Source organism: Limulus polyphemus, unplaced genomic scaffold (genome assembly GCF_000517525.1).
Source record: "Limulus polyphemus unplaced genomic scaffold, Limulus_polyphemus-2.1.2 Scaffold860, whole genome shotgun sequence".
NCBI classification, from domain to species: domain Eukaryota; kingdom Metazoa; phylum Arthropoda; class Merostomata; order Xiphosura; family Limulidae; genus Limulus; species Limulus polyphemus.
The window spans coordinates 30,445-51,563 of record NW_013666470.1 but is presented as its reverse complement, the minus strand read 5'-3'; the positions used below and the strand labels follow the sequence as shown (position 1 = coordinate 51,563).

Sequence of the window (21,119 nt, the reverse complement as noted above, 5' to 3'; positions counted from 1 at the left end):
TCCAAATATGTAATTTGTTTCATTTTACAATATTTATTGCTTCCTGACATTTATGATTAGTTGTTATTCAGAAAGACTGCTGACTACAGATTTTTAAGATCAAATTATAGGATGTCAAGTGATTCAGTTTAATTTTAAAACCAGTAAAACAACTGACCTGTTTTTGTTGTCAATTTAGCAGCAGTAGTACCCGATTGTTTTTACATTGGCAGAAGAGTGAAATCTGGGACAAAATTCTTTCTGGACTCAAACAATTGTACCAAGTGCTCATGTAAGGTAATAAGACATAACATATTTCATTTAGTCCTTAGTTCAAAAATATCTATATCTACTCTTAAATGTAAAGTGGATGAAATCAAATTCCAAAACATATTTACCTCTGCTGACACTAATAGCTATTACTTAACCTCCAGGGTTTCTTCCTTTGCCCATTTCAGCATTGGTCTGATTTTATCTCAATTGACCTTAGCAATATTTGTTTCTTGATACTCTACACCTATGTCAATATGCTCTCTATCCTGGTACTGTATGTAAGTACCTCATTCAGATAATGTTATCACTTTTTCTCGACAGAGTGTTTAGACAAGGGTTTCTCTAACGAAGTGATGCAATAGTTAATGTCCTTGGGTGATTTTTGCATCACCTAGTTGCTTTCTGTTCAATAATATTTTAACGAAACTAACAAAAATTATTTTATTTCAACATGTCGTTTTCAGGAATGAATTCCTGGGTTACTGTTTCCAGCGCAGAGGCTAATTAGACCTCTGTTATATAGTGTCTCACAACAGTCGGATGGTTACTCTCAATTTACGCTGTCCATGATCTGAATCGTAGTGAGATGGAGACATATATTTGGTCCAGGGGTGTCTCTCTGGAAGGTTCTGAGCCTGCTTTTGCAAATGATCCAAGGCATTCTTGAGAGAATTTAGACTCACTTTTTCCTGAGCCTTCATTTACAAGGTCGGCTTCTCACGAGGCTAATTTGAATCAGCCACCAACTGCTCCCATTCTTCAGTTAATCAATTGGGTTTGTGAGGTTTTGAAACTTTCTCTGGTTGGTTTTGAGTCTACTCCTTCCTTCATGGTGGAAAGGTCTGAAGACAAATACTTAGTTTTTCCTCCTTCACCTGATATTGCTGTTCATGCAGAGAGGTTTACCACTCAGTTATGTGAAGGATAGCTATTCCTTGTCCCCCACATTTGTCAAACAGCACACTTTGGCTTACCACCAACAGGAGGACGTATGCTTCATCCACTTTTGGAAATGTTGGATTCCAGAATTGTGCCTATGATCACTTTGAACAGATCACAATTTTCTAGGATTTGTCTGACCCTTACCACAGTTCTGAGGTATTTATCATCCCTCCAAATTGTGTCAAAAGTCTCTCAGTGATCCCCACATCGATTTGATGATGAATTGGGTCTTTTGCTGACTTCTAACTTTGTAAGATTGTCAGCTTCTGCTATTCCTTTTGTTTCCTGGCTTGTATGTTGTTGAGAGATGCCTTGTTGGAGAGAGTTTGTTTACCTGCTGCCACCCTCTGTGAATTACAAGAGGCTCCTTTTCTTCCTCATGTGATGCTTGTGGGCATTCCAAAGGCATTGGAGTCACAGATTGATGTTGCCTGTTTGCATTCTTTCTTGTCATCTTTGGCTCCTACTGAAAGTCATGGCACTACTGTTCATCATGTGTCCTGACACCCAGCTTTAGCTCTTCGATCTTTTGGTACCCAGAATAAATTCTGTCTTTATCCAAAAGGCTCCTCCACTCAAGCAGACCATCATTGCCAGTGGAATCAGTGACTGCCATATGCTGGCAGGGTCTGTGGAGCACTGTTACAACATTTTCTGGGCATCTGAATTTCCTTCACCACAGATCTATGGGTACTACAAGTTCTGGTGTCAGGGTTGGTCATTCAATTCACATCTCCACCTCTATTATCCTCCTAACCTCTGGTATTTTCACCCCAACAGATCAACGAACTGTGGATCTTCATTCCCGGGCTATCAGAGAGTTGTTGGCCAAGGGGGCAGTAGAGAGAGTCGATCCCGTTCTTCCTTAATTTTATTCCCTTTTTTTGTTGTGCCCAAGAAGACAGAAGATTGGCATCTGATCATTGATCTTTCTCGTCTCAACCAATTCTTAGATCCTCCCAGGCTCAAAATGGAGTCCTTTCTCAACCTACGTTGGCATTATTCACCAGGTCTGTGAATGACCAGTTTTGATGTTGCCAATGTCTCTCTCCACATTCCCAAGGCAGAATCATCCTGCAGCTATCTACATTTCGTGCATAAGAGTCAGGTTCTGCAATTCAGGACTCTGCCCTTTGGTCTAGCATCTGCACCATATGTTATCTGCAGATTCCTATGAGCTTCTTCTTGTCCCCTTCATTCTTTGGGCCTGTGCACACATCATTATATGTATGACTCGTCAGTTGGTGGAACGGCACACCCAGATTCTTCTATTAGAAGCCAATAAGGCTGACTTTCTTGTCAGAGCCGAGAAATCCATTCTCATACTGACTCAATATATTGTCCATATGAGTATCTTTTTCAGCACATATTTAGGTCAGGCTCCATGCTATGGAATGGGCAGTCAGGCTCTTACTCACATATCCTTCTCCTACTATGCGGATGGTTTTATCTCTTTTGAGGATGTGAGCATCATTTAAATCTCTAATTCCTTTGGGAGAAGCACACATGTGATCCCTTCAGTTGTCACTGTGTGACAAATGTATCATGAACTGTGATCCACTGGATCCTCCAGTCTCTTTACTCAGGAGCAACATCTTAAATCTCGAGTGGTGGTTGGATTAGGACAACACTACAGTAGGTGTTCCTATACCACACCCTCATCCCAAGGTTCATCTCTTCACAGATGCCTCACTTCAGGGATGGGGTGTGTATATCGATGGTCAAGAATCCCAGGGTCAATGGACGAGCAATGAATCTTACTTCCACGTCAACATTTTAGAACTTTATTGGGCAATGGCTTAAGGTCTAGCTTTAGTAAAGGGAAAAAGATCATGATTCAGTCTGACGGTTTCACAGTGGTATCTTATATCTCCTGTCAAGGGGTATGCATTTTCAGGACCTTTGTTTTCGAACTTTGGATGTTCTCTAATGGACTCACTTCCATCATATCAGCCTGCTAGCTTGCCATGTTCCGAGGGTGATGCATTTGATTACAGATAATCTGTTTCAGCCCAACCAGATTCTCCTGACCGAATGGATGCTACATTGCAAGGTTTTTCCAGTGGATTTGCTCTCAGTTTGGGACTTCGATGATCAATGCATTCACCACTTGTTGAAACTCTCAACTACAGGTGTTTTGGTCACCGGTATCTCATCCTCAGGCTTTGGTGATAGATGCATTCAGTCAAGACTGGACAGGATTGCACCTCTATCCCTTCCCCTGATTTGTCTGTTACCCAGAGTTCTGGCTATGTTCAATGCACTCCTTATCAATTGCTGTTGGTAGCCCCAGATTGGCCAACCCAACCATGGTTTCCTCTTCTTCAGCATCTTCAAGAGTGTCTACCTCTGCCACTTCCTCTTTGGCCATCTCTGTTGAGGCACCCTCGATCCAACATTCTACACCTGGACATTCTGAAGCTCAAACTTCTTGCAGGAAAGTTATGTGGTCCTTCACATGGCATTGGGGTTTAACTTCTAAAGTTGCCTTGTATTTGTATCAATCTCTCTGTAGACCCACAATGGCCATTTACAAAGGGAAATGGCACACTTATCACCAATGGTGTCTCACGAGGAAATTGAACTCGCTTCACCCAAATGTGCCAACCATATCTTGTTTTTTGACAAATGGCTAGCTCCATCTACTGTCGCCTAATATAAGGCAGCTTTATCAACTACTTTTCGGTATTCTAATAAACATCAGAAATTATTTGAGTCCCCTGTGCTCTCCAGCCTTCTTAAATCATTTTGCATCCTTCACCCCAAAAGTCCTTTTCAATTACCTAGCTGGGATATTAAGGTGGTATTACATGCTTTTTCTTGACATCAATTTGAGCCTTTAGCCTCATGTATTATGTATCACCTTTCTCTTGAAGTGTATTTTTTTGTTGCTGCTGGCTTGTGGACATCGTAGGTTGGAGTTGTTTGCACAGCATGTGCACAGGACTCTTTATCACTCAACTTATGTCCTGCTCAACCCAGATAGGTCCTTCCTTCCTCAGACTCTGGCAGCCAGGGAAGGAGATGAATCCTTTTCATTAATTCATTTGCTAGCTATTTCTCACCTCAACGACTTCTTGGACTCAATAGTTTGTTATGTCCTATCAGGGCCCTGAGGTGTTATGTGGTTTGCATTAACTCCTTTCTAGGTGCTAGAAATCGACTTTTTATTAATTGGGATCCTTAATTTCCCATGATTTATCCCTGATTACCTTGACAAGGTGGGTTTGCAAGTTGATCCATATTGCTTATTTCGGACTATCTTTACAGGTGAGGAAACTTCTGCGAGTCATGTCTCATCAGATTTGTCACATTTATGTCTTTAGCTGCCTGATTGAATTTTCCACTGGAGGTCATTGTGCAGGCTTTTATGAGGACTACTCCCAATACTTTTCTCTCACATTATTTACACGATCTGGCAGTTTCTTTTTCTGAGGGTTTTCGCCTACCCCGTGTGGACATTTTTCCAACATCTGATATATTATAAGGAAGGTTGAGTATTTTCTTTACTTATCTTACCTCTTTTCTTTCCAGGGTCCCTTACCTCTCTTTTCACTGGATCCCACTCTGTGACGAGTGTTGCCCAGCCAGATGTGCTTTTATCAATCCAATTCCTCACTAGCAACCACTATTTCACTATACTTATTATAGGTTACAACAAGCTCTGTTGAAATGAGGTGTTCCACAGGACCACCTAGGAGCTCACCAGGTGGTCTTACCATACTATGCTGGACTGCCACTCATGGACTATCATGAGTAAAGCTAAAGGGGATATTGTCTGTCCCTGCTGATCATCAGATTGAAAGAATTGGGATCAGTTTGCTTTTGATAATTTTAGGGAATTTGTTTCATCTATTGCATCATTTCTCGAGCACCCTTCCTCAGGACTCCTCAATGCATATTACTCTTCAGATTGTACGTGGAACTAGGGAATCCTTACCACACGCAGTTTCCAGTCACAGGGGTGATGGACAGGGACTTTTCCTACAGAGTGTTAGAGTGAATTCTTCCACTCTTAGAGAATAGGGCGAAGTTGGAGACCCTCCTGTTCGGGTCCTTAGATTCTTAGATGGGCAAAGGAAGAAACCCTTGAGATCGAGTAATAGCTATAACTGTGAGGGAAGGTAGATGTTATTGGAAATACATTTTCAATTTAGGAAAATGTTAACCTTGAGAAAATGTGGTATAAGGTGCAACTTGCCAATAGCTCAAAATGTTTATGGGTAAAAGTGAATTGAACAACAATGAGGTCATTCAGGCATGGGAATGTGGTGAGAGATCTATAGGGAAGGAAGAAAAAATAACAAGGTAAAGAGAACTGAGGAGGAAAATACCCAGTGGTATTGAGAAAAGTGAAATTTTGATGACAAAGTTGCATGACAACTGGCAATGGTAGAGTTAGTTAATCCACAATTTAACAGACAGACAAAGCTGGAAAAAGCTGACAACGAATAGACCAACAGCAAAAGACACCACTTACACTGCTAGGTGAACAAAATGGAAGGACAGTGGGAATGAGAAAGGAAAAAGACATGATTTGAGAGTCTGGTTCTATGGGCAAGAGACTTGACACATCCCAGACATGAAGTTATAATGATGATATCCCTTGGTGGAACAGTGACATGTGAGGTTGAAGTAAGAGGGAGGATCTAGTGGCAGGGGAAGAGGGAATCTTGTTATCAGATAGCTTAGAAGAGGAAATCAAGTTTGAGCTAGCCAAAGGGGTACCACCAGTAGGACATGACAAGGAGGTGTAAATCAAGCCCAGAATCAGAGGTAAAAGACTGGGAGGTGGGTATGCATAAAGGTGAGGCCAGTTCTGGTTAAAAGCAAAGACAGCCAGGGCCAAGGGATAGGAAACAGGAGGAAGCTTGGAATTGATAGGGGTAGGAAGGCATCAGTAAGTGGAGTCCCCAAGAGAGTGCCCACCCGATGGATAACCTGGGCGTGAAGAAACCATACTGAGGACAGAACATGGCCTGGCCAGGAAAGATGGTCTGCAACCAGGTTCATAGTACCAGGTACATGGCAGGCAGTAAGACATATATGTTAAGAATTGGCCCGATAGAGAAGATCCAGGGGTGTGAAAGCAGAGGTTATAGGATTGGGTACACCCTTGGTGGTTGATATAGGAAACAACCCTGGAGTTATCCAAATGGATCATGATGAAATTATCCACAGAAAAGGATTAGAATTGGAAACATGCGTGACAAACTGCCAGAAGTTTGAGTTTGTTGATGTCGAGAGAAGACTCATTCTGGGTCCATCTTTCCAATGTGAAATTGTCATTCAGAGATGCTTCCCAACCAGAGAGGGAAGCATCATTGAAGAGATGCAGGTCTGATTTGTGTGAAGGTAATGAAACACCAATGGTGGTATTAGATTGGTCCAACCACCAAGACAAATCTTCAAGTAGAGGAGAGGACAGGTGAACTATTGATGTCAAAGGATGCCATGATGGTTCATTAGGTCACAAGGACCCTAGGAGGAGGAGGTGCATATGTGCTTGACACAAAGGTATAAGCAGTTCTAGTGAAGCCATTGTTCCAAAAAGTGATGAAACCTCTCACAAAGTATGAGTAGGATAGGTGTGAATCCTGGTGACTGGAATTTTTATAGCTTGCAGTTGGATGAGAGAAGCTGATCACAGCTGCGAAAGGAGTTGAAACACACTACCAGGTGAACAAGATATTGAGTGGGAATGAGGAAAGATGTGGAAATATTGACAAATATTGCTTCCTCAACATGTAAATTAATGGGATCAGATGTAGGAGGAAACAAGATGAGGGTTAGGGGAAAGGGGAAGAGAATTGTAGAGAGGTATGTTGGTAAGAATAGGGTAACCCTTCTGTCCACAGCAAAGTGTGACCATAGGTGCACAAACTGAAACAGACACCTGACTTGACATGGTAGTCACCAATGAGCTTTACGAATCTGACACTGGTTAAAAGAGAAAGATCAGGAAGTGAAAATTGAAAGATGGGAAACAGAAGGACTGGGTTTGGGTATAGAGGAGAATGGTTGGGTTTGGAACAGCGTGGAAACTAAGGTTGAAAGTGAGGATTGATAACAGGCAACCTCTGCCCATAATTCAATAGAATCAGGAAGACCCCAAAGAACAAGGCTAGGCAAAGATCTAGTATAAAAGGAAGAAGAAAGTTGGACCTAAGAAAGGAGAGTTTCCCTACCCAAAAGAACCAAATAAGCAGGGAAAAGGTAGAAGAAGTAGAATGAGCTATAGTGAAGAAGGGAATGAGACTCATCCACAAAATCCCCTCGGGCATGATAAAGTATCTCAGGCTTGAAGTGCAGAGAGGAGAGGTTGAGAAGTATGGAAAGAAGGATCAGACAATGATAAGAGTATTGGGCACTGGAAGAAGAAGCTAATGCCAGAGTCTGCTCTCCTTCAAACGGGCAAGAGAAATTTCAAGTTTTGTGAATTGAGAAAGGAGAGTTCAGAATGACTGAAATCCATAATATACAAAACAAATAGACATGGAAGGTAAGACATGAGGTTGTGGGAACATGGTTGGTCAAGGAAAGAATCAACTTGAATGCTAATATCAGAAAAACGTAAAATAAAAAGTTGTTAGGGGCAGAATTAAAACAAGCAGAATCATATAACTCAGGAGAAAGAATAGTACATACCTGTGATTTGAAGTCCTCATAATACAAAACAGTTTGGGTGTTTTTTCAACAAGGAGAGAAGTTTCCCAAGCATAACCAGGAGCAGGAAACAAGTGATCAAATTCATCCTCTCTATTTTCCCCTGAAAATGAGGGGAAGGACACCTGAAAAGGAGACTGGAGCTGAAGGTCCTGGCGGCATAAGGGAACTCACTACCTTCTGTTCAATGGCTGTCATGTTATCCTCAATCAACCTGCCTCCATTAATCATAGTTGATACATAACATATGTGAAGAAATTGTTCACTCACACAAGTAGTAAATTTTACATGAACTTCTAAGTTCATAGTTTGTAGAAGAAGAATGAAATTATTTCCTGAAATGTTGCAAATCTCGTTAAATTTAAAAAAAAACAAAAAAAAACGTGATGTCTTCAGTGCCAAGAAAGAGAATGAGGGTTCACAAGTACAAATGTATAGAGAGGGTTAGTGTGCAAGAGAGTGTGTTGCCCTCCTATTGGTGGAGGGCTTTTGCTGCATAATGATATTATTATGCAGTAGTGCAATTCACAAAGATTCTTGTGAAATTAGGTGGGAATTCACTATCTCAAACTAATCAAATTATTTTGTGTTTATGTACAAAACCATTAAAAATTTATATTATGATCACTTTACATTTCACTGGCTATTTTTGATTTAAGAGATTGTATTATGTAAATTTTCAGAATTTATTAGTTTTTTTTGCCTTACATGTGACAAATATTATTTTTCTTCATTCATTCTAAAGTTTCAGTATTAACTAAAGATACCTTTGGTGTTTTCATCAAGAGGCTTTCTCAGTTCACTACTTCTGTTTATCAGTTAGACTGAACATGATATATTAGCAGAACTTGCAAATTGTTATATTAAAATATAATGTTTTACTTTATTATTTTTTTTAGCTTGGTGAATTAAGGTGTGAGACAAAAACATGTCAACCTCTTTCATGCAATAATTCTTTGCCTGGACCTTGCTGTCACTACTGTCCAGGTAATGTGTAATCTTATTATTTTCATATATTTAATTACTGGCCAATTTTGTAAAGTTGAATATTATATTACAAATTTCTTGACCATTCCAGAATTTAAATTTAAAAATAACAAAAATCTTCATAGTAAATTAAATCAGTTGTGGATCAGCCTACCAAGTTGAGTTGAGCACTAGGTAGCAGTTTCAGTGAGTATGCCAACAGGTGCTAATCCATCATATGGAGGACAAATTCCTTAGAGGAATTACAAGAGAGTTACTTTACTGATGTTACCAGTGACCTTTTGGTTGTATACTGACCTATTAATACTCCACCTTTTGCTTTTCTTTGCTACACCATACATTATTTTGGTGTACCAAGAAAACAAATGATGTGGTATGAGTAGGTCAGTATACAGCAGTCTTATTTCCTCTGAATGTTGATGAAGATCTTCCACGGTTGCTGTGCCTTACTAGTGCATATGCAGTCAATATTGTGCTAGTAAAGTTGTACCATGTTTGATATAAAGGCTTCTTTTGCAAGCTTGTCAACCTTCTCACGTAAACTTACTCCTGCTTGATCTGGCACATACATCCATGTGATCATCTTGCCATGCAGTTGCTTTGTTTTCTGCTATTCATCCAGGAATCCACCACTCTGAATTTTGCACAGTACAGCCTGTGAATCATTGTCAGATACTATGTTAATTGCATTTTTTACTTCATTTCTTTCAGCATTATAAAGGAGAGCTTGTTTTATGGCTTCCATCTCCATCCTTGTGGTGCATGTGGAAAGTTTTAATGCTCAACCAGCCATATGTAGAATCTTTTTGCTCATGATATAATGAATGCCTAACCAGTTCTCTTACTATCTGTGTTGTAGGAGCCATCCGTGGCTATATTTGACAGGTGTTACTGCCTTCCATAGTCTTTAGAAAGGTACTAATAGGCTTTTGCAGCTTCACTCTTTCCCAGCCTAATCTCTATATTTCCTGTCTAATCAGGTTTCCATAGATCTGGTGATTCCCAATTGTATTAATGGTGGCTGTAATGGTACCTTCCAAACCATAAAAATTTCCTGGGGCAATCACCTGTTTGTTTATTTTTTGCTAGTTTTTTTTTTTTTTGTCGCTCAATGATGGAATTTATGATTTTTACACTGCAAGATCCTATTGAAGAATTTTGCTCTGTGATGCTGCTGAGGGTTTTGAGGTGTAATATGGTCTGAAGTGCATCCTATGACCAGCCGTAAACAGGTTTTTTATACCATTTAAATCTTATCTAGCTGAATATAACTCATACTGATGATCAATATTCCATAATTCAGGATGGAGCAGATAAGACTCAGTACATTGATGGCTTTGGTTATCATGCTATAAATGTGGCTGGTAAAATTCAGCTGTCTTTCAAAATGTTTCTTCCAAAAAGATGATATGGCCCACAAAGAACGGGATGTTTTTTTCTCACCAGTATGTCAGTTGTTTAGCGTGCAGAACATGGTTATAGCTTTTGTAGGATTGATAACCACCCTTGTAATATGCACTGTTTGCTCACTCTGCTTGAGGATGTTGGCATGCATCTTGCATCTGGTTGGACTGTCAATGCTAACTAGATCCATGATGTAACTGTTGCAAAAATTGGTCAAAAAATGTTGTGGTCTTTGAGGCAGTGTATTACTAATGGTGATCTAATGTGAATGCCAGCTTCCATGCTTCATGATACATCTTCTGGTAGTTAATGCAACTATGACCTATCTGACACATATTACCCTTATGCTTATACAATGATGATAATTTTGTTAGCAAAAATGGGCAGCTGGACTGTTGTAGACATCTCCTTAGTCTGAAACTACTCCTAAAATGTTCTGACAAGCATCAATGCTTTCCATGTATTAGCTATAAATTCAGCAGCATTTCACTTCCACTGTGATAACCAGCTAATGATGAGGGTAGCAATAGTTTACTCTGATAGGCAAGCTTTTTAGCTACAATCTTCTCTGGGAGTTTGCCAATATTGTTTTGTAGGGTGATGATTTAATAGCCTTTATGAAGAGAGTGATTCTTCATGGGTTTGGCCAAGTATTTGCTAAAGACTTCAGTCCATATGTCAGAGACACCACTGTTTCCCAGATACATTGATAATTTGACACTAACTTCAACAGGATGGCTTCTCTGATCTACTTAAAAGTGGAAATTCATACACCATCTACTTCCAGAGCTTTATCTTTAGATGTATTTATAGTTCTGTATATCTTATTAAAGATAAAGATAGCTTCCATATCTACTGAAGTTGTAGTTTGGATATTTGTAGTTTAGGCCTCTCTTGCATGTCACTATGGTTGACATATCTGCTGAAGAATGCCTTGCATTGATCTTTGTCTGTATTTAGTGAAGTACCATCATCATTGTAAATGACTAACGTTGCCATGTTTGTTTGTTTTTTTATTTTTGTACCAGCCATAATCATGTGGAAGCATAAGAAATATGTGCCTGTGAGATTGGTGTTAGCTGCACATCTCATTCAAGTTCACTTCTCTTGCTTTGGAAGCTGATCACCTGTAAAGCCTGTTGCACATGTTCTATTAAATGTAATCCTTATCTCCTTTGTAATGGCTGGGTCAGGCCTTGTCTGTATGAATGCAGTGTGGGCTTGATTGCATGCTTTCCAGTATCATTTTTTTACCAGTATTGGGTGTCCTTTTTTTTGCAGAAGCTGTTGCCTTGACTTCATTTGATGGTGGAGAGATACTTGAGGATACGAGCACTGCCAGAAGCCTGGCATCTACATACAAGTTTCTAGATGGGTATATACCATTATATTTTCCAGTCTTCATGCACCCCTCACCCATAAAGTGATTACTATTGACACTGTATCTGTTATACCAAGTAGATATGACACTCAAGGTGGGGTTAGCAAAAGCAATGTACATACAGGAGTCTCTGTCACCGGGACCCTAGTGCTCAGCAGTTGGTTCACCAAGATTTAGCAATATAAAGCTGTTGTCAGAGAGCAGATTGTAAACATTTGCATACTAAATGAGGTGTCTGGCATTAAAGTCTCCTGCTACTAGATAGATAAGTGTTGTTGAATGGGTCAGGCAGAAATCTCAAATTTTCAGCAAGATGTGCTATATTACATTTTATGTACACATTTGGGATTCAGATGTGTGTAGGTAATTTCGGGTGAACTATCAGGATAGTTTGTATTTTGCAATGGTGATTTTTTCGCCAACACCTGTCATAATTTTCATAGCAAATATTACTGTCGTGTAGAACTGCAATGGCTATCCCAGAATCTGAGTCAAAGCCACTGAGAGTGAACTTCTTAGGGTCTGAGAATGTAGTTTATTGAAAGAGTGTGAGTTCTAAAGAAAATTCTTAGGGCTTTTCAAAGCAGTTTTGCTTCCCCTGATCCTCTTTGACAGAGCAGTAATTTATCATGATGTTAAACTGGCAGAGTCTGGTACACTTTTTTATCACTTGAAGCATGTGCTGTATGAATGTAATGAACTTGTAAGTAGAGGACAATTTAAACCCCTCTCTAGTGCAAACGGTGAACAGGAACTGGACATAAAGGAAAGTCTGTTAGCTATTAGATTAGACTCAAACCAGGATTTAATGAGCAAAGCAGTGCAGTTTTTTATTATTAAATCTTTTTCAAGTGTTAGCAATGTAACACTTCAGTTTATGTAACATGACCGTATTGTGTTTTCTCTTGATATGCTGAATTTAACCTTATTTTTATTATTGCTGATGTTTTCTGGGTTTTTTTTATACCATCACCTAAACGTGTTGTTGGTGATGCTTCTGTTGTAAAAAAATTATTTTTCTAATTCTTCTATCTACTTTGTTCATTTTTTATTATGCTGGATATACAACAACCTTATGTTTTCATGAGCTACTTACTCTTCTTTATTCTGTGATCAATTAGAAATCATTAGATTGAAAATTAAGCAGCTCTCTCCTGGATTTCTTTTAATAGTAGCATGTTTTTTGTTTTAAAAGCAAGTATTTTCCATTGCTTTTGTCCCGAGGATTTTCTAATACAATTAACCCTATTATTTTCAGGTATAAAGTGCAAACCTGCATATCAAATTTCAAAATTTAAGTTAAAGTAATAATTGCAATTCTATTTTTAAAATATTTTTTCAAAAATTATTTATTGGCTACCCAGAGCTTTGTAGGGCTGAATGAAGGATTATAATGCAAAGTTAACAAACCACTGATCTAAGAATTTTTTTAGCTTCATTAGACATTCTTTTCATTCTTGAAAATATTTTGAAGTAACATTATATGTATTTGAAAGCTGCAGTAATTTTCTTTAATGACAAGACATCAAGTAAGTTTAGTTAGGTTTATAAAGTATGTTAAGTGACAGCAAAATGTTCCAATGAATCACATCCTCATTTATTGAATACTAGTGGAAGTACCTGGCTTTGCTCGGGTTATTAAGTTGATATATTCTAGATGCCTACATCAATGTATATATATATTCTGAACCTGAACAGTCAAAAATATTATAAACATTTTTATTTCCCAGGAACGTTAAAAAGTCGTAAAGAAAGTACAGCAAATTAAGAATTATTTATTATCAATATCACTGCATTAAATATTTCACACTTATATTTGATATCACAAATTTCTATCACATTTTATCAGAATCTATTACAATTTTTTATCATTTGAATAATGTCCGCCCATTATCAATGTAGTGATGGCAGTAAGTGAAGAGAGTTGCTGTGAAACCTTGTAAGTGTAGTGAATATTTGTATGAGCTAAAGAAATTAATAAATAAGCCTAAAGTAAAGACACAGTGTGAGATAACCTAGCCTTGAGCCAAAAGCATAAAATTTATCATGAAAGTATCCATCCAATTTTAAACTTGAATAATAAAAACAAACTTACTTAATCAACAGAGACTCTAAATTAAGAAATCAACAATTATTTTTTCAATTTTATAGTTTATACCTTTCATTTTATACTTTTAGTACATAGACTTACAACAATATCAGGTTACACTTTTGTTGCTTAGCAACATGACATTAAAGCCATTGTTGGAATGCATTGTTACTAAAATACACTGGCTTTTCTATATATTATAAGTTGTTATATAAGGAACCACTTATTTTCTATATGGTTTTCTGCTAGCTTACCTCATTAAAAAAAAGATGCGTATGTGTGCACACAAATGCATGACTGTCAGTCTGACTGTGATTTCTATTTGTAATATAAGAAACCACTTCTTTTCTATGTAGTTTTTTGCTAGTTTGCCTCATTAAAAAGATGCGTACACACATGGATAAGTAATAATACCCAGGTGCACACCCTTGGGGTCCACTTAGTATGGGAGTAAAATTTCAGGTTTCTAGGTTAATTCCTCTTGGAGCTATGGTGGTTACACACACACACAGACACGCATGTGCATGTCTGTCTGTGTTTCTTATTTGTAATATAAGGAACCACTTCTTTTTTATGTGGTTTTTCACTAGTTTACCTCATTAAAAGTTCTGCATGTGCACATGGATAAGTAATGCCTAGGTACACACCCTCAAGCCCACTTACTATGTGTGCAAAATTTTAGGTTATTAGGTTCTTTCATCTTGGAGCTATAGTGATCACACTTCATTTCAATATGATTTATCGCTAGCTTGCTTCATTAAAAAAATGTGCAATACCCAGGTGCACACCCTCAGGGTCTACTTAGTATGGGTCCAATATTTCAGGTTTCTAGGTTCTTTCCTACGGAACTATGGTAGTCACAGATATGCCCTTTTATTATTATACATCAATTCTTTCCTGGTTTGTTGTATTTAAACAATAAATTAAAAATGGATGATCAGCAGTATTTGCTGATTTATACAAAAAGAAGCCCAAGGGTCTGCTAGATTCATAACTTAGCGAACCACTGCATTATTCTAACATTGTATTAATCTTCCTATTTTCATCTAGATTTGTTTTGTTTTTTAAGTAATTTTTGAATTTCTCTTCATTTCATATGATACATTTTCAGGAAGTCAGTGTTTGCACAATTTGCAAAAAAAAATTATTTTCCAAGACAATAACTCACCTCTGCACAAAGAAATGTTATCTTCCTCACACATCTGCCTTTGAAATTTGCATGCCACTAGTCTTGTGTTTAACAAGAACTGTGCTGGTGTATGATGATGACATCATGCAATAAAAGCCATCCACCAATAGAAGGGTGATACAATTGCTGTAACTCACTCTATGCACTTGCACTTATGATAATGTCATTTTTCTTCTTGACATTGTACAACAAAGACATGTTTAAATTTTATCTGGCTTGAGTTTGATGAGATTTGCATTTATTAATGAAACCTTGATTTTCGTTTTCCTTAGCTTTTGTTTTCAAAGCTTTAACTTCTATCATGAAGTCTCAAGTGACAGTGACTTCTATTTAGTCCTGAGTAAGTTACAATGTAACATACACAGGACTTATTTCTACTATGGCTTCTGGAGGCTTGTTACCTGTTGGGGAAGTTCCGTACTTTGTTCAACATCTTAAGAATTACAGTATGCTCACTGGGCCTTTTACTCCTGTTTCATGAGCTGATGTTCTTTGTTCTTTTCCCTTTCTGTTGAAAAGGATCACACTACGTGGTTAGTGTTTCCTTCCAGCGTACGCTTAATATCCAAATTCTACATTGAGCCAGGATAACAGAAAGCACTCAAACCATCCGCTCTGGTTCTACCAGTGCACACTGTCAGATGGGGATGTTACATAAGACCACTTCACATATCCAGGTGTTCAATCCACATCATACCAATTCCATGGACTATTATGGAAAAAGCCAGCACCATGGAAATGATTGCCTATTTCTTTTGGCTCACACTTGCCTGCTTTTAAAAATAGGGATTTGCAGTCAACCAATTCACTGTCTCCAGTGAAAAACTTTTCCATCTGGTGATCAGTTGGGGGATCTGGGCACTTCTCCAGATCTCACCTATGCAAATTCTCCCCCTTCTTCTTCAAGTGAAGCGTGGGAGACCCTTGTCACTTACCAGTTCCTAGCCACTGGGGTAGTGAATGATGGAGAATCCTCAGAGGTTGGGCTTAGCACAATATGGTGAGAAGTGGGGCAGTGGTGGCACTGTCAGTGTAGTACAGGTCACCCTCTTAAAAACATAACACATAATTAATGTATCTTCCTCCTACAGCCAAAACCTGCTCAGTAGAGTTGAGGTCAGCACCCTCTGTACAGTCTGATCATGCAACAATCATACTACACATATCTGCTTGACAGCTGCTTGTGTACAAGTGTTCAGAAGGTCATGTCCTTATTCCACCCATCCCTGCAACACTTGGGGCTCATTTGCCATTCCCCCTTACATTCTACATGACGAGTTACCCTGTTCAAGGTGAAATATGGTTTCCCATTGGTATGCCCTTATGAACCCCTGCCATTGGATGTCACACTCCATGGACTTCCCTTTGGACAACTTCTGAAGTAAACTCGTACAGGTAAAATGTTGAACTAGCCCCTTCACCACTTCAACATGGGATTCTAGCATTTCTGTGTGTTGAGGCGAGTCATGTCCTGGAAGCTAACGTTTTCCTAATCTGGAAATGTATTTCTGATAGATCCTTATACATTCTCACCTGTCCTCCCACTTCCAGTGCACATTTTTTTTTTCTTTTACCTTGTTAAGAAATAGTGTTATCATGAGTGCAAGTGTGTACGGGTAGGTACTGTGCATGGAAGTTGTGTTGCCCTCCTATTTGTGGAGCTTTTTTCATATGATAACATCATGCATCAGTGCATTTCACATGAAACACCTGAATTTAGGTGAGAGTTACCTCATGGCTGGTGGCATGCAAATCTCAGAGGCAGGTGCACAAGGAAGATCTTTTTGTGTGAAGAGGTATCTATCAGAAATACATTTTCAGATTAGGAAAATGTTAACTTTTGAATTAAAAATATATTTTAGCACAATGTTTTTAAAGATGAACTGCTTGGCCATTCTCTACTTGTAAAAAGAATCGCTAATATCAAGAAGTGACATGAGATTGTTATTTTTGTTTTTGAAATATGTAGTAATCTACTACTGACCTTGTGTAAATAAAATAAATTGATAATTGTAACAGGTGCATAAGCAGCCTGTGGGCTTCATAATTGAGTTCAATGTTATACTTGTTACAAAGGAATTTAACTGGAATTCAGGTCATGCTTTTGTAAGCAGAGCACACAAGCCACCAACTTGAGGAAGTTTATGTGTGGAATATAGAATTCACACAGAGACAACTGAATACAAATCAAATAGTATTTTATTTATATCAAAACTCTCAAGGTAATCTTAGTAACAAACATCTAGATCTTCAAAATGAAGAAATCAATGAGTTGGAGTTAGTGTTGTTTATTATATTCAACAACATTGACACGACATTAGTTATCAACTAAGCTAACATGAGAAATTCTCTCAGTCATAATCTGTATAACTGTATTAACAATTCTTCTAAGATATCCTTCAGTACTTCCACTATAAGCATTATTAAATCTACTATTTCCTTAGTACAATTAATATTCTTCACCTTTCTCTCTTTATACATTATTGAACCTTAAATGAAACACTGTTAGACTAGATCAGAAATAGTATACTTACAAGGAGTTTGTGTGGCAAACTTCTTGAAGAGTATCGATTACTGCCATCTTGTGGAGTCTGATTAGGTCACTGGTGCATCTCGATATGTGTGTGGAGAAGTCACATTTAGAGTTGGAAACATAGAATTATGTACACAATTTTTAATGTTTTCTCGATTGTTCAAGAAGATTAGCAAATCTACTTTTAAAAGTCATTCTTTTAACTCAATGGATACAAGTGGGATCCTCCATCAACAAGTGGACTATTCCATCAGACTGTAACCAAAATCCACTTTGTTATTGTTCCTTACAGAACTGGCCTGGCATGGCCAGGTGGTTAGGCCACTCGACTCGCAATCTGAGGGTCGCAGGTTCGAATCCCCGTCACACCAAACATGCTCATCCTTTCAACCGTGTGGGCATTATAATGTGATGGTCAATCCCACTATCCGTTGGTAAAAGAGTAGCCCAAGAGTTGGCGGTGGGTGGTGATGACTAGCTACCTTCCCTCTAGTCTTACACTGCTAAATTAGGGACAGCTAGCACAGAGAGCCCCCATGTAGCTTTGCGCAAAATTAAAAAAATCAATAGATAAATAAACCTTACAGAACTTATTTCTGTCCCTTATCTAATATCTTTGGCAAAATCATTTAAGACAATTAACTTTAGTGTATAGCAACAAACCATGTAACTGAGGTCTTTTTAATAAGATTAATTCTCTCATTTGTTTTCAGTGCCATCCCATTAACTGTTTTTTGTCATGTGCATTATCTAACAATTGGGGTTTTATCTCAACATACCACATTTGTCTGGCACTAGAATTCGTGGATGTGAATTTTTGCACCTTTGAGGTCATGACTTGAAATGTTCCTCGAGCTAACTCATGTAAGGGGCTTTAAGCCTTTATCTTTTTTATTTGATGTTGTGGTTCACTAGTTAGTGTCCATGTTTTTTATAAAAAATTTATCTGCTTTCTCCATACTATATGCTATAAAATAAAAAGGTACTTCTTGAAAACCTTAAAATATATATATTAAGTATTTGTATTCCACTAATATTTCATAATTAAATAATGAAAACGTTTTACTATCACTGATAAAAGAAATAATATTTTTATTTGAAACATATGTTCATTGCAATTAGAAGTAATTAAGTAACCAATTAGCCAGTTTATTTTTATGTGTTGTTTGAATAGGATAAAAATAAAAATAACATTCAGTTAAGATTTGAGTCATCAGAATATTTTGCAGTTGCTTACTGTACTCACTAAGCTTATCTGATTTCATTTGGTGAGCATATAAAAAAACTTAATGTATACATATGTTATAACTAAAAAAAAACATAGTATATCTATTATAAAGTAAAAACCATAATTTTAAATAAAGATCCAAACATAAACAAGATACCTTTTCTAAGTCTTAAGCAGTATTCAGTCATGTGACTTCTTTGTTTTATACAGTATGTATTTTCCTGTGTCTGGATAAACTACTTCTACATGATGATGACAAAATCTTCTCCAAAAGTTTAACATAGTAACAAATGTTTTTTTTTTTTTTTTGCTACCAATTCAAACTGTCTAAACTTTATAACCTTACCTTACCTCAAGTTATCTGATGTCTTCTCATTGAAGAAAATTTGTACAGCTTTCAAACAGGTATAATTTAATATTATTAACAAGTGAGTAGTTTCAAGATTTGGAAACCAAAGAAAAGTTTACAGAAACTATAAAAAAAAATACTTAAACCAATATGTTTACTGTTACATGGTAATCTAAATATTGCTCTAACAATCATATATAAACTTTCTTTATAGCTGTTTTCAAAGCTATGTTTCATTAGTAACTGATCAAACTACATGATGTGGCAACCAAGATCAGTACAGAAACAAAGGGAAAGGCTTTAAAAATCCAGAAATGGGTAATATATTCTCAATTTTTAAAGGGATGATAGGTTCTTAGTAAAAACTTGTTTTTAGGAATGAGCAGAAAATATCTAAAAAGAAAACATTGACAACTGGGTGGTTTACAGATAAAACTCTTTGATGCTGCATAGAAATGAAGATAATAACTTTTTTTCATTTTTCTTCATGAATTACACTAAGTAAATATCAGAAAATGTTAATTCTAAATTATTTTTGAGCTAGAATTGTAGAAATGAAGTTAGAATTGACACATAAAATTGACTTTACTATTTGTGTCTCAAAATAATTCATCAAGTGGCAAAAAAAAATGAAAGGCCAGAGGAAACCCTATCGTTAGATATAAGACTGTAGAATTAAGTTACTTTCTAGTCCTAAACTTTATACATAAAAATATATTATACACCCAATGCAACTGCACAGTTTAATGTTTAGAAACAATGAAGCACTTTTTCACTTATCAGTCAGTTTTTGTAACAATACTTTCCAGGCTATTTATTTATTCAGTATTATTTTACATATTCATAAAGGTTTTTATGTCAATTTTTGAGTCTTAAGTGTCGTATCTATAACTATAAAGTTAAGCTCTATAACCAATCAAGGGAAGTGAATAATTATAACTCATTTTATTTATTAGGCAAATACTTAGCCATAGTAAAAGCCTAATAATTTTGGATGTTCTTCAAATAGCCTAAGATTAAAGTCAAACAGCATAAAAGTTAGAACATCAACAATTTATTTTGTAAAATAAAATTTTTTATTTTGATAGTTATAACTTTATGTTACAAAGTTTGAAAAGGTAATGAATAAGAATAAAAGTAGAAAGACTATTCAGGTAATATAATATTATTGTATTAAAAATAACAATGTTTAACTTCAAACTAGCTACAGTAGCATTTAATATTTACAATGATAGTATGATATAAGTTAACCTTTTGTTTTCAAAAGTTAACTGTCTAACACTGTAACCAAAAGCATGATTTACAAGAAAAAAGAGGATTACACTATTATAGATATATAGTATTTCGAGTTAATAAATGTTGGTAAATGATTAGCTCAGTCAAGTTATAATCCAGTAGTTTTTGACATATATCACATATAATTCAAGGACAGCAAGAGACGTGTCAGTCCATCTAGGCCATTCCATCCACTAAACTAAACTTTAAAATAAAAATGAAACACTCATATGCAGACTTTATTATTTCAATGTTTATCAAGCCTTCCCTTGAACTCCCTATAATTAATTGCATTACTACATCTGTAGGCAAACCATTCCAAAGGCCAACCACCCTTTCAGAAAAATAAAACTGTCTTAGCTGAATGTGACAACTACCCTGAAAAAATATATATTTGTGTACCCTACTCCTACTATTCTCACCATTAAATATGAAAAAAGGTGATACATCAACATTATTAATTCCCTTAACAATCTTAAACACTTCAATCAGATTGCCTCTTAACTTTTCTTTTTCCAAAAGAAAACAATTTCAGAGATATTAATTTTTCTTCACATGATAACCTTTCCTTCTTAGGTGTCATCCTAGTAGCACTCCTCAGAACCATTTTCCAAAATTCAGTTTCATTCATAAGATAAGACAACATGATTCTCCAAATGTAGCCTATCCAGTGCCCTATACAATAAAATTATAACCTCCTTAGTCTTGTATTCAGTGCTTCTGTAGATACAACCTAAAACCCTATTTGCTCTACCACTAGTAATAGCACACTGCTTGATGGCTTAAGAGACTAATCATCCACTACACCAAAATCCCTTTTTTTT

At 36.9% G+C, this 21,119-nt stretch overlaps 1 protein-coding gene across 1 annotated transcript in view; it reads left to right on the top strand.

The window, feature by feature from the left end:
• LOC106460909 overlaps window positions 1-21,119 on the top strand; it is a 75,105-nt gene that overhangs the window by 46,739 nt on the left and 7,247 nt on the right. The window contains exons 13-14 of the mRNA XM_022387715.1: window positions 179-276; window positions 8,760-8,847. Coding sequence (XP_022243423.1) covers window positions 179-276; window positions 8,760-8,847 — 186 coding nt within the window. The remainder of the gene's footprint in view (window positions 1-178; window positions 277-8,759; window positions 8,848-21,119) is intronic.